Source organism: Pteropus vampyrus, unplaced genomic scaffold (genome assembly GCF_000151845.1).
Source record: "Pteropus vampyrus isolate Shadow unplaced genomic scaffold, Pvam_2.0 Scaffold334, whole genome shotgun sequence".
NCBI classification, from domain to species: domain Eukaryota; kingdom Metazoa; phylum Chordata; class Mammalia; order Chiroptera; family Pteropodidae; genus Pteropus; species Pteropus vampyrus.
Genome location: NW_011889115.1, coordinates 498,621 through 512,227, shown reverse-complemented (window position 1 = coordinate 512,227; position 13,607 = coordinate 498,621). Strand labels below are relative to the sequence as shown.

The window sequence follows — 13,607 nt, the reverse complement described above, 5'->3', positions numbered from 1 at the left end:
GCGAGCCGTGAGACAGGGATTTAGAACAAAGCGATGTCTGTCAGCTCCCAGTTTCCGTCTCCCTCTCCACGGTCTCGTACCCTTCACCTTTGGGCCCCCTGAAGCCCACGGCTTGGCAGCCCGGATCGGGATGTTGATAACAAACATGCTGGAAGCTCTGGGAGCGGGTGGGAGGGCCTCCTTTACCTGGACATACAAAAACACAGCTCTGCGCTCTGGCAGGAGGGAGACCTGGAGGTCTGCCCATCTCTGCTCTGACACTGAGGTGTGGGGACCCCAGGGAAGGGGCACCTGGGGTGCTGAAGAGAGTCCCCAGAGCTTGGCAGTCAAGAGACCTGGGTTCAGGTCTTGGCTCTGTCACTTACTGGCTGTGACACAAGTCAAGATCTGAGCCTCTATCAACTCTGTAAAATGGGGATGATACAGCCAAGGTATATAACGAGAACTGGCTGTGCGCACGTTACCTGGCACGTTTCAGGTGTTTATTCAGTCTCCCTCTCTGCTTATTTAACCAACACAGAGCACTTACGTGCCTGGAACTATTACAAGGACTTTATAATATGAATTCATTTATTCCTCCTAACAACCTGACAGGGTAGATAGTGTCATCATCATCATCCCCATTTTACAGATGAGGGACGGGGTTAAGTGTTTTTGTCAAAATCACACAGCTACTGAAGAGCAAAGCCAGGACATCCCGGCCCTACAGTCTGCCCTGAAGCACCACACCACACCAGGATTCCCTTTTTCCTTCCAGTGAAGGCTACATGTCCAAAGCTTCAGACGTCAGGACATAACTAGGAAGTATGGGAGGTGGGGTGCAGCTCAGCAGCAGTAGCTGGAAGCCAGCTTCCCGGCTCGACTTAAGAAAATAGGCAATTGCCTGCAGGCTGATTTCGTGGGCTTGAGGAAAACCTGTCAGGATGTGTCAGCCTTTTCCTCTCCCAAAGTCTCCGAAAGGTGAGCTGACCACATTATGCCACGTAGCCCAGCAGTGAGAGACGGGGGAGGCCGGAAGCCTGAGTATTCTGCTCACTTACCTGGAGCCCCACGCTGTCTGCCTGCCCGCCTTTGATGAGGTGGGAGATGAAGAGCCCACAGCCAAACTCAAGGCCGCCACGCACGCTGAGGCCAAGGCCTTCAGGGTGCAGACGGTCCAGACGCACCTCCTTCAGCTTCCTGCCGTAGGAGAGGTCGGTGATGGCCCAGCTCCAGCCTGACCACCAGTGCTGCCCCATCCAATAGCGAGCGATCCTGTCCATCCCAGGGGGGCCCCCACCCCCCGCTTCGAGCCTGGCAGCTCCCTCCGCACCTGGAGCGCCGGGGGGTCAGTTGGTCGTACTCCACCTGGTGCTTCAGCGGGATAAGGGGCCTGATGGCATCAAACAGTGGCAAGCGACTGGGCTCATTGATGACCAGCTTCAGGTCTCCCACAAGGACAGCCACATCCATGGTCCTGCGGAGACACGGGGGACACTGAAGCCTCACCCATGGCCATGACCTCTGAGACCCAAGGATTCCCAAAGGAAGCAGTCCTGGGCTACGTTCCCTCTCCACTGGGCCCAGGCCTTGAAATTGAGGAAGACTGTCCTGAAAAGCCCAGAGGCCCTAACTCTGGGCCAGGTGCCTCAACGAGCTTCGTTCTCTCCCATAAACATCACGAGGAAACTGGCGAAGTAGGGATTGTTAACCCATTCTGCAAATGAAATCAAGTCAGGATTCAAACTCACTCTGCCTTGTTCTGAAGCCCAGGATCTTCCCAGACAGGTGGCGACCCCTAGCATCCCCTGATCTCCCACTTCTGATCTGCAGCTAAACTGTAACTTCTACCTTTACAATGTCCCTCACGTGCCTCCTCCTTGCACTGTTCAGGCCCTCACACCTCTGGCCTGCACCTCTCCAGCTGCCTACTGACTTGCTCACTCCCATCTAATCTTTCCTAAATGAAAATCGCTCCTCTTCTCAAAACCCGCAATGGCTGCCCACTGCCCAGACGACACAATCCACTCTCCCTGGCAGGCTCAGGGCCTCCATGACCTGTCTCCACAGTCTGCTCCAGGCTCGTGGCTGTTCATGGTCTCTGTGAGCCCTGAGCTTGTCACTTTCTACTCGCTTGTGCTTTCGCGTCTCTGCACCTCGGGTAATGCTGATCCTTCATGCTGGAATGCCTGTTCCCGGTATTGCCGCCTATCAGAATCTTTCTTACCCTTCAACCCCCAGGTCAAGGCTTCTTGGTCCTTGCCCCCATGATTAGAAGTAAAAACTCCTTTCTTCACATTCTGGTTTACTTCTATTTAGCAGTTATTTGATTGTAACTTATATTAGAGTTCTTTGTGTTTGTGTTGTCTGTCCATCTTCCCTTTCTAGGCCACGAGTTAGTTGAGGAAAAAAAAGTAGATCTTATTTATTTCCAGATTCTGTGTGGTGTCCAGCCAGTGGCAGAAGCTTATAAATGTATGCTGAATGAATGTAAAAGCAGGGGGGTGATAAGAGACATCTGATGCTGCGGCTGGGGCCAGCTGGCATTTCCTCTCCTGCCCCAGCAGCCACACTCTATTGAACCTATCTGGCTACTCGACATCCTCCCCCATCAGATTGTGAGCAACGAGAGGGCAACAACCAATCTGTCATGCTCACACGTGTGCCCCGGCCCCTAGCACAGAGCCACGCACAGAGCGTTTGTTTAAATATTTGCTGAGACAAATGAATGATGTGTCCATTTAGTTCCCAGGAGCCTCGAGCATCTGCCCCCCACCCCTAACCTGAGCTCCCCAGCACGGATGGGGGAGGTCCTCTGTCTCAGGACAACCCATACCAGGGCTCCCTACAGACAGAGATACCCAGGTAGTCCACAGGAGCTGGACCCGGCACACTTACTGGTGGTACATCCGCAGCACGTCATAGAGATAGTCCTTCTCTGCATCATTTTCAATCAGAAAATCCACCTGGAAAACCCAAGGGCAGAATTATAGATCCAGGCCCTGTAGCAGATGCCACGGAGAGGGAGACAACTGCCAGGGACATCCTCAGCATCTCCTCAGGGCAGGTGTTGAGAGGCGAGGAGGGAAGCCAGAGGCCAGGCCGGCCTTCTGACCCCAAACCCTCAGACCGTGCAGACCGCCCCAGTGTGGCTACAGGAGTACCTCTGCACATCCAGGTGTGGCAGGCCCGGCCTTGTCCCCAGGCAGGTGCACACAGGTAGTCACACGTATGACAGCAATACACCACATGGCAGCAGTGCTGGCACTTACCCCCATGGCTCCGTCACCCATGTCGAGTGGAGCAACAACAATGTCAGCTCCCTGGTATGAAGGAAGCCCCCACCTTTTTTTTGTTTACCTGACGGTGGCTGTAGTGCCGGATAACAGCTTTCAGAAAGGATTTGGGCCACTCGCTCAGATAGCACATCCCACCTGTAGGAAGCACCCCACCACCGAGGTCTTCTACGTCACCAATGCCAGGGGCGACTCTTCCCTGTCCCCTCCTGGCCTAAGCTGGGTTGATCCTGACTCCTGGCCACTCCTTCCCCTCCTAGGTCCCTGAATGTACCCCACCCACACACACACCCCAAGTGGGAGAGTCCGGTTACATTATTTCATCTCTGCTGACGTCAATGGCTGGGACTCCAAGGTCAAGGTCAGGAACTGTTTCATTAGCACCTCAGTCCCAGGGGAGCTGGTGGGCCAATAGCCCCAAATTCCACTGCCTGGAACAGTTCAGTACGAATCTCTATGCACTATATCCTTGGCTCTCTCTTCAGCCTGAGACTGAGTAAGAGGGCAAGGTGGAGGCCTGAGGGAATCACTGGGTCCCCCCGCTCTTGTCACCTCCAGGCCCAACAGCATGCCCCAGAGTCTCAGCCCCGCACAGGGAGAAGCTGCTGCCGGAAGCTGCAAGCTCCCACCTGCCTGGTCCTCAGAGGAGCCCAGAGCAGCTTTGCCTCTTTCTACGGGTATCTCATGGATTCTAGAAGGCTAGGCCAGTCTGTCTGTCCCAACACATCAGGCCCAGCCCTGGGGATTTCTGACCTGAGCAGGGGTACAGAATGCAGATTGTTAGTCTCCACCTGACAATACCCCCTTGTCTCTAAAGTCAGGCTGACCATTTCAATGAAGATGAGAATTACCTAGGAGGCTTGCCCTCTGCTGACTCACAGTTGGGCTTCAGGTGCTGCAGAAGTTCACCCCCACCTGCTCATTGAGGGCACTCCTGCCTTCTTTTATTTCACCGCCCCTCTCCTCCAGGCCAGGGGCTCCCAGTCAGCTGGAAGATGGGGGATGGAAGCATCTGCTTTAGTGAGTGGTACTAAATCTTAGGGTGGTAGATTGGACTCTTGCACGTACCACATATGTGGGCACTTCCCAAAGCCCATCTCTGTGAGGACACAGCCTGGACTCTCTCCCTCCTCTGCCTGGGCCTATATGGGAGGGGTGGGGACCGCCTGAGATAGGTCTGGGCAGCCCACATTTGGCTGTGGTGGAGGAGTCTGAGCAGAGAAAGATTCTGAACTCCCCTAGAGTCAGGGGCCAGGAATAGTTTTATAAATTGGATCATATCGCTTGTTTAATAGCTTCTTGTTGTACTAAAATCAAATCCAAATCAAATTCCTTACCTTGACTTATCAAAGCTCAACTTCATCTCCTGCCACTTTTCCTGGCTACAGGAGCCTCATACCGGCCACCTTGCTTCAGCCTCAGGGACTTGGCATATGCTATTCCCTCTGCCTGGACTGCCTCCCACTTCCCTGCTCGTCCAGCCTCCTTCCCGGGGAGGTTTTCCGTCTCACCCACCCAAACAGAACCCATTCTACACCACCTCCCTACCCTGACCTGTTCCAGTTCCTTCATTACAGCAATCGCATGTGTGATTAAAGGCTTGTTTTTTTAGTGAATTGGTTTGTTTCCTTCATCAGACAGAACACCCCCAGGAGGGGAAGAATGAGATTCGTTTGTTCTAAATCCCTTGTGCCTAACACATAGTAAGTGGTCAATAAATAAGTAGTGAATGAATTTGTCCATCCTCCTTCCTCCTGGTATGCCCACACAATCAGACAGGAGGAAGGGAATTATGGGAACAGAAGGGGAAGGGAAATAATGTTTGCAGAGGCCCAGGAGCTTTTCTTGGGCTTTCTCCCATTCGTTTATCTCACCAGCCCTATGAGGGTTATATTCTCACGCTATTTTGCAGATAAGGAAACTGAAGATCAGAGAGGTTGGGTCAACTCACCTGAGGTCCCACAGCTAATAAGAGCCAGAGGTAATATCTGAACCTTAGTCTAGCTGATTCCAAAGCCAACGCTCTTCCTGCTGTACCACTATGTGTGTGAGTCAGGCCTTCCTGGGAAAACTTTAGGCCAAAATTTCAAACCCTTTGCTCTCAAGAAGTTCTTCCTTATGTCAAATCCCCATCTGCACTGTTGAGAAAACCCTTTTGGCTTGGTCCATAATAAGCGAGAGAACAGAACATCTTTTGAATGACTCTTTGAACCATGGATGTTCTGCTCTCCAAGGGAAGCATACAAATCCCATATACTCTGGTTGGGTGGAGGACATCCTGAACAAAGGGCTTCTAGCCACATCCCAGCTGTGAAGAGTGCCATGAAAAAAATAGGAGAGAGAATCTCTTATTGGCCTCAGCTAATAGGACTGAAGCTCTCTCTTACCTCTTCTTGCACAAATTCCTCCCGCTGCATCATTAGGTGAGACAAGTGATGGACTGTCCTAGGTAGATAGCGTTTATGCGCTGGATGGAAAGCAGGAGCGGAAGACAAAGGCAATTTCCAATGTTACAGCCTAGGATTCTGTTTTTCTGCCTTCCCAGCCAAGCACAGATCACCTAGAGACGGTCTTTGTGGAAAAGAGCCTCTGTTCCTGGAGGTCTCAGGTTCCCAGTCCTTGTGGGTAGCCCTCCAGTGCTGACCACTCCATCCAGAGGCCCCCACCCGGAAATCACATCCTATCAATCTCCTGCGGCAGTCACAAGTTCAGCTCTTCAGTCTGACGTTCACCTACGCTCACCAGTCAGGTCGCTCAAAGCCTGGTCTTGAGTTCTGCCCTTACCTGCTTCTCCAGGGTCGTCTCCATCACCTCCTAAGCAGGACTCAGGCTGCAGTGGAACAGACCCTTCTCCCAACACACTGGAACCTCCCCATTCTCACTGTAACTGTTTAATTCCAACTCGCCCATTAAAAAAATTATTTACACACCATAACAGTTGAGAAAATATAGCTGGTGTATGTGGAATGCTCGTTAAATACAAAGAGATAAATAAAAATGGAGGTCCTGCCACTACCCACCCAGAAATGTCTCCAAAGAGACTCGGCGAGAACAGCACTGCTTTGTTCTCTGACCACACCTGAGTGAACACACACACACCTCACTCTCTGGGCTTTAAGAGGCATCAAGAAAGACAACCGAGAAAGATGGAACTTTCTCTGAAGCCTGAACATGCAGTAACATCACCACCATAATTCAAATTTCATTTTTTACATGTTTTTAAACGTCTACGGTATGTCCTTCTCCTGATGTCTGGGTTCTAGCAAAATCAGGAAAATCTGCCCAGCGCCAGTCCAAGGGTCAGCTTTGGGAGCTCCTGTTCTAGGGCACTTTGTACCATTGTCCCAATATCCTGCACTCAGGTGTGTGTAAAGCACCTGCACACCATAGGTCTTGGGCAGCTCAGTGCTGTGCACACAGGCACACAGTGCTTGGTGGTGTCTACTGAATGACGAATGAGTTTCAGTTGCTCTAGTCTGGAGCCTTCCTTCCAACCACTTGGCCCAGTCCTGGGTGACCAAGTCCCCATTAGTCCTTAGCACACACCTGCTACAGCCTCTTGGATCTTTCTCCTATTAACTCAGTTCTAGCTCATTAGAAAAAATAGGTCTCAGACCCAAGCAAGATGGACTGGAGCCTGCCTTCAGTTGAGGGGAGTGCAAGGCTCCTCTTCTAGAGTCCTGACCATGCACAGCCCAGAGTCTCCTCACCCACCTCCCAGCCTCAGGCCCTTCCTGCCCAGCTCCCTCATTCAGTCAGGCTCTGCTTCCCATCCACTATCTCTGAGGAAGTTTACATATTTTGTCTTTAACCTCCTAGCAACCTTCTGAGGTGGATAGACATTATTATTCCCATTTCACAGATGAGAAAATACAGGCTCTGGGAAGTAAAGCAGCAGAGCTGAGACACCACTCCATGCCTGCTGGCTCCAAAGCCTCTGCTTTTTCTCAAAGCACCACATGGAATCCACTTATCGGATATAACTATTTTTGGTATGCATTTGTTGAATACACATTTATTGGGCACCTACTGTGTGTAAGACACCATGTCTTCTTTCTCAAACTAGATTTAGAAAGCTTTTCCTTTTCTTAGATCCCTCTTGAGGCTGGGCATAGAAATCCTAAAGGAGTCCGCTATCCACAAATAACTATTGGAGGTCGGGGGGGGGGTTCTCTTTATCACATCAATCCCCCCAACCCTGCTGACCTTGTGTCTGGTCCCCTCCATCTAGCACCAGCATTCTCTGGCTGATACTCAACTAGCTCTATAGGCTTGTATGGCGGGGGCAAAACGGGGCTCAAGTCCCTTGTCTGGGGCCTCTAGGCAAACTCTTGGTTTAGCCTTGGGCCCTCTCCAGCCTCATCTCCGGGCATTCTTCTGTATGGTCTGGCCCTTCAGGACAGCGCATACAGAGGAAGCACAAAACCTTCAGCTCATGCAAATTCCACTCCATGTGTGCACCAGCCAAAAAGGAAGAAAAAGCAAGGAAAAAATAAATAATGCATGTTGTTCCACTCAGCCTTGGGCTGTGGTGGGGATTAAATGAGTGAATGTATGCAAAGTACTTAGGACAGTGCCTCAAGCTCCAAATTATGTACTGGATCTCTTCCTTTGTACCTTCAGATCCACTCTCCAGGCTTCGCCACCCTGTCTTGTGTCTCAGGAAGCTGTGCTTCAGTTCCCTGCTCTCTGCTTTCTGCTGCGTTCAGCCAGCGGGTGGTGGGAGGGTGTGAGGAGAAAGAGGATGGGCTCTGATTCCCAGCTCCCACCATGCTGGGTCCCCTTTAGGCAGGTTCCCCCACCGGAGGCGTCAGCTCCTGTCTGGGCCTTTCTCTGCAGCCATGGCTCTTCCCTGTTCTGGAGACCCTCATTCACTTCCCTCGCCTTCAGGAGCACCTGGCTTCCCATTGCTGCTCCTCCTAGATTGTGTGTACAAGCTTTATTGGTTCCCATGTTCCTGCCCTTCCCTCTACGTAGACCCTTCATAAAACTCTCTTCAGTTTCTGGTTTGGATGAGCCAGGTGCTTCTTGCGGTAACCCTGGCTGGTCTGAAATGTTAGCTATTAGTGGTGGTGGTGCCAGGAGCATTTCCTCTCTGCGACCTCGTCCTCCACCTTTAAAACTCCTCAACTCAAACAGCATCTCTCCTTGGTGAAGCTTTTCCTCAGGCTCTGCCACAAAGCCTGTCCTGTCATTCTCTGTGCACATGACGGCACTTTGTTCCCACCCCTCCCATGGGACTCACCCAGCTGTGTGGTACTTACTCTCTTTACTCTCCTGTCTCCCTACTAATCTGTATATGGTCCAGGCAGAGGCCTGGGGGGAGTGTGGAGAGAGAGGCCAACAAGCCCCTTCCCCATCTGAGTCAGTACCTCTCTGTGTTTCAATTCCCTTATCTGTTAAATGGAGATTAATGTATCTATTCCATAGGATTTCATCCTTCCATGAGGGATTTATAAAATAAAACTAAGAATAAATGATACAAATTCTACGTTCTCAGCTGCTGGCAGAAAGTAGGCCCTTCGTAAATGTTGGCGGAATGAATGGATCCAGCCACACTCTTCCCAGGCCTTCACAGCTTGCGTCCCAGGTAGTACCGGGTTTACTTAACTCTTCCTTTAAGATCCTATCTTCCCGGAGACTCATGCATGTCTTGTCAACTAGTTGGTAGCATTTGACCCAGCACTTGACACGGCTGACCATGCCCCCTTCTCCTGGTTCTCCTGCATCACTTGACCTTCCTTCTCCTCTTCTTCTTCTCTAAAAGGTGGGGTGCCCTGGGCTCCGTCCTGGGTCTTTTCTTTATCCTCACTGTCTTCCTAAGCGACTTCATCAGTCTCGGGGCTTGAACTACTGTTTATACCCCAAGGACTTACTCTTAGTCACCACTCTAGTTGAAGGTCTCACAGGTATCTCAAACTTAAGATATTCAAAATGGGACTCTTAGTTTCCACTACCTCCCACTCTGTCACCATCTTCCCCAAATGTAGGCTCCCCTCTCCTCTTCCCCAAATGTAGGCTCACCCTTGATGCCTTTCTCCCTACAATCAAAACCAATCCATCAGCAAAGCCCATGAGGGCGAACTTTAACATGTATCCTGAGTCTGACCACTCATCACCCTAGTCTAAGCCCCCACCTCTGGCCTGGGCTGCTGTAGGAGCCTCCTAATTGGGCTGTCTCCCCAAATAGGGTTCAAAGATGGAGTGAGCCTTGCTCCCTCCTTAGTCTGGCCTTCCCAGTCTGTTTTCTACCAGCAGCCAGAGCAGTTCTTTTTAAATGTAAATTAGTCATGTCACTCCCCTATTGGCTTCTCATTGCACCTACAACAAATCTCAAAGTCTTAACCATGGCCTACCCGGCCCCCACCATCCCTCTGATCTATCTCTCACCACTCTCTATTCCACAATTCCTCTCAGAAACACCATCCTACTTGCCCTTCTGTGTGCTTGCCTCAGGACCTTTGCACTCGCTGTTCCCTCTCCTGGGATGCTTTTCCACATGTATAGCCATGGCTCCTTCCTTCACATTTTCCAGGTCTCTGCTCAAATATCACCTCCTCAGAGAGGTCTTCCTGATTACCCTATATAGAGATTACCACCTCATTATTCTCTTTCTCCTCACTCTAGTTTCTTTTTTCCTAGCATGTATCACTACTTGGCATTATATGATACTTTTATTGGTTTACTTGTCAACTGCCTATCATCCCCACTAGAATGTGCTAAGAGGACAAGGACTTTGTTTTGTTATTCAATGGTTAGAGTACTCTCTGGCATATATTAGTTCGTCAATATTTATTGCTTTCACGCATTAGCAAATCCCTGGAAAACAGGGGCTCTTTCTGGCCTTTTTACATATCCCACCCCACCTCCAGATGCTTGGCCTCCGGCAGGAGACACTACAGATACCCATAAACACATGATTGCTGATCAGGCAATAAATACTCTATGAGCAAATGATTAACCAAGTGCCTGCACCTTGCAGGTGAATGAACAGAGGGGCAGCCTTCTTTCGAAAAGCTGGTTCTCTAAAGAAAAAGCCTTATTTTCTGCTGCTTTCCTTCCCTCCCTTTGGTATCCTGGCCCAAGTCTGTGACCGGGAAGGCCATGCAAATGCTGCTGGTGGCTTTGGGAAACTGTACTAGCCCAGAGGAACAGATTCCTGATGCTCTGGAGGCATCTTCAGAACCGTACAGCCATTTAGCAAATGTTTACTATGTGTCTGGAGTAGCCAGTACTTGAGTTCTTATGTACTATATCCTGTCCTATGAGGTAAGCGCTACTAACCTCACCTCACAGCTGAGGAAACTAACACTTGGAGAGATTACATGGCTTGCCCAAGGTCTGTCTCACTGGCAGTGAGTTGACAAGGTTGAGATTTGACCCCAGTTCTGCATAACCCCAAATCATAAACAACAGGAGTGGACATTTGTTGAGGACTCACTAAATGCCAGGGTCTATTTAAGCTCCTTACACATATGTAGATCTCATCCAGCACTCAGAATAATCTTACTAGTTAAATATGACTTTTATTCACATTTAACAAATTAGAGAACTGAGGCACAGAGAGGTTAATAACGTGCTCAAGGTCACACAGCACTTTCCATGACAACACGCTATCTTTAATTACTTCCAAACACTAAGGATTTAGATTACGAATTATCCCCAACGGGTCAATTTGCTGGAAAAAAAAAAAAAAACCACTGAGGGGCCATCTGGAAAACAGTCAATAGCAAGCTGTGGATTTCGCCCAGTATTCCTGCGTGTCCTCATCTCTATCCTCTGCTGCGTCATCCCTTCTCCCCAGTTCCTCCATGATCTCCAACCTGGGAGGGGAGGGCTACTGCTGCCTCAGAAGCTGCAGGGCACAAAGTCCAGTCCAGACCTTGCCCATCATGGCGCCTGCCCCGCCTGCACACACAGGGGCATTAATAGGTAATGCCTTGTGATGAGGAAGAGCAGGGTGGTAGAAACACAGAGGCCTGAGGCCCTTTGGAGCCTATGGGGCCTGAGGAAGAGAAACAGAAGCTAACCCAGGATCAAGTCAGACACCAGGGACCCAAGAGGTCATTTTCTCAAAAGAGGCAAAGAATACCACTCCGTGGGGAGAAGGCAGAAGAGGACCTGACCTTATTTTCAGCCCAGGGACCGGAAAGTGAAATTCGAGCTTGAGTCTTGGGGTGGAGGATGGGAAGTTGTGCTCCTTCAAAGTGGGTTGTCTGAAATCTAAACTCAACAAATGTCCTCATTGCTGAAACTTCTCCCCTCGCCTCCCTTTGCAACAGAGTGGGCCGTTGAACACGCTCTCCGAGCTATTCGCCAGTGCCCCCAACTCCTGCCAAACTTCCAGCTGTCTCTCACCCCCAGATGCCCAAGGCCTCACTTTTAGACTTCTGCCAGTATGAGTTGCCCCCTTTCTGTGTCCAGCTGCCGACTACAAACATTGATCCCAGCACTCAGCAGCCAGCCGTGGGTCTGCCTCCCATCCACATGGCCAGCAATTTGAGGGCAGAGATGGGGTCTGGCACAGAAGGGGTGCTCAAAACATGTTTATTAAATGAACAATTGACCCCCAAGCCTCTGGCCCTTAGACCCTGTGGCCCCTGCTCTGGCTGGCTCCTTAAGTTCCACCAGGCCTCTGTGGGGAGAGAGGGGTTAAGTACCCAGGTCTTGCCTACCTGAGCTCTGCCTCTCAGGCCTAGGAAAGAGTATGGCTTGGTATAAAGACACTGCCCCTTTGGGCTCCGGGATGGCCTCAGGGCACCTGTCTTGTGTCCCTCAGACAGGGCCTTTGGTAGCTCCCTGGCTTCACCCTTGGGCTCCGAGGCAATCTAAGGCCTAGTGGGGTGGTCTACCGGGTCTCATGGAATGGTCCTCTCTGGCCTCAGGGCCTCGGTGGCTCTTGCAGGGCTCTGGAAATTCCCTGGGTGAAATCCAGCAGCTTTCAGTGATGTTCTCTGAGGATCCCGGACAACCAATGAGGCCCCTCAGTGAGACAAACCAAGAAGATGTGGCCCTGTCGGAAGGGTCTGGCTGTCTGGACCACCTCCTTTCCTCCCTTTGCCCCCTGGTCAACACCAGTCCCTTAGCAACTTCTCAGAGACCTAAGAAATGCCTTTAAGCAGGGAGGGGGCTCCCTGAAGTGTTCTGAGGTCAGAGGACAGAGAGGGTCATGCAGTTCCTCTTTCCAGGAATCGTCATCTCTCAGACACTGCCCCCGACCCTCTTCACATGCTCTTACAGGGTTGGGGACACTAGGAGCTGGGGGATTTGCCCACTCTGGGGCATGGAAGAGAAGGGTCCTGTCGCAGGCCTAGGCTAGAAGGAGTTCCAGCCCCGGAGAAGTCCCAACCCTTGGAGGGCAGAAGGAGAAAGGACACTTTCAGATCTGTTTAGCAGTTCCTACACCTGGAGTCCCAGTGTTCCTCCCTCACTTTACTGGCGATTTCTGCTGGGAACCAAATGACCCTCGGGGTCCCAACCTACCCAGAACCTCAAACCGGATTAGAAAAGGGAGGGGTCCCAGGCGCTTGGGGTGCCCCTAGCAGCTCTGACCTTGTGCCGGAATTCTCGGGCCACCTTCCGGTCCATGGCTGCGACAGATCGCACGGCGTCGCTGCACAATTCGCTCCTTCGGGTGCCGGACAGCCAGGAGCAGGCAGGAGCAGGCAGGAGCAGGCAGGAGTAGGCAGGAGCAGCGACGGTGACCGCCGGGGCCTGGGAACGGTGGGGGCGGGGCCTTGGCGGGTGGGGGCGGGGCCTCTGGGAGGCCGGAGACGCCCCTGGAGCAAATGGGCTGCAGTGTGTATATGTGGTGGTGACAGTGGGAAGCTGGCGCTATTCCAATCCTCTTGAAGTGACCCTCCAAACACCTGCAATTGTAATTTCAGGGCACCTAAAGATCTTCTCCTTCGCATTCTACCCCCAATAGCTGAAGTTTGCCAGCAGATCAAATTTGTGCTAAATTATTGCCTAGTTTCAGATGTAAATCCCTCCCAGAGAAGAACTTTGAAATATTATCCAGTTATCGCCATCATATTAACTAGTTAGGTCAGAGATAAAAGGGAAAGACTTGTGGGATTCTCAAAGGTTCAGGAAAGACACACAAAAGATATTCCTCTCCAACTCACTTCGTTATTCTCTACATTTCATAACTGTCATATGGTTGTTTATTTTGGCTTTAGAATCCAGGCAGAGTGGCAAATGCCCTTACAAGGGGGAATGTGGGCCACGGCCACCTCAGTCCGCTTACATGACCATCACCCCACAGACTCTTTCCTTCTTAAAATGCTTCCCTCTTGGCTTTAGGGTAGCTCAGAGTCCTGGTTCTTCTCT

The 13,607-nt window shown here is 51.1% G+C and overlaps 1 protein-coding gene across 3 annotated transcripts in view; it reads right to left on the bottom strand.

Moving 5' to 3' along the window:
• The window catches only part of USH1C (USH1 protein network component harmonin), a 52,191-nt gene extending 39,257 nt beyond the window's left edge, over positions 1–12,934 (bottom strand). For 2 of the 3 annotated variants that reach the window (XM_011378203.2, XM_023522155.1), the window contains exons 1-4: positions 12,828–12,934; positions 2,878–2,945; positions 1,313–1,456; positions 1,041–1,179 (exon numbers count right to left, since the gene is read on the bottom strand). In XM_011378203.2, coding sequence (XP_011376505.1) covers positions 1,041–1,179; positions 1,313–1,456; positions 2,878–2,945; positions 12,828–12,863 — 387 coding nt within the window. In that variant the 5' untranslated portion in view covers positions 12,864–12,934. The remainder of the gene's footprint in view (positions 1–1,040; positions 1,180–1,312; positions 1,457–2,877; positions 2,946–12,827) is intronic. The other variant, XM_023522156.1, reaches the window with a different exon arrangement.
• Between the last annotated feature and the right edge of the window lie 673 nt (positions 12,935–13,607).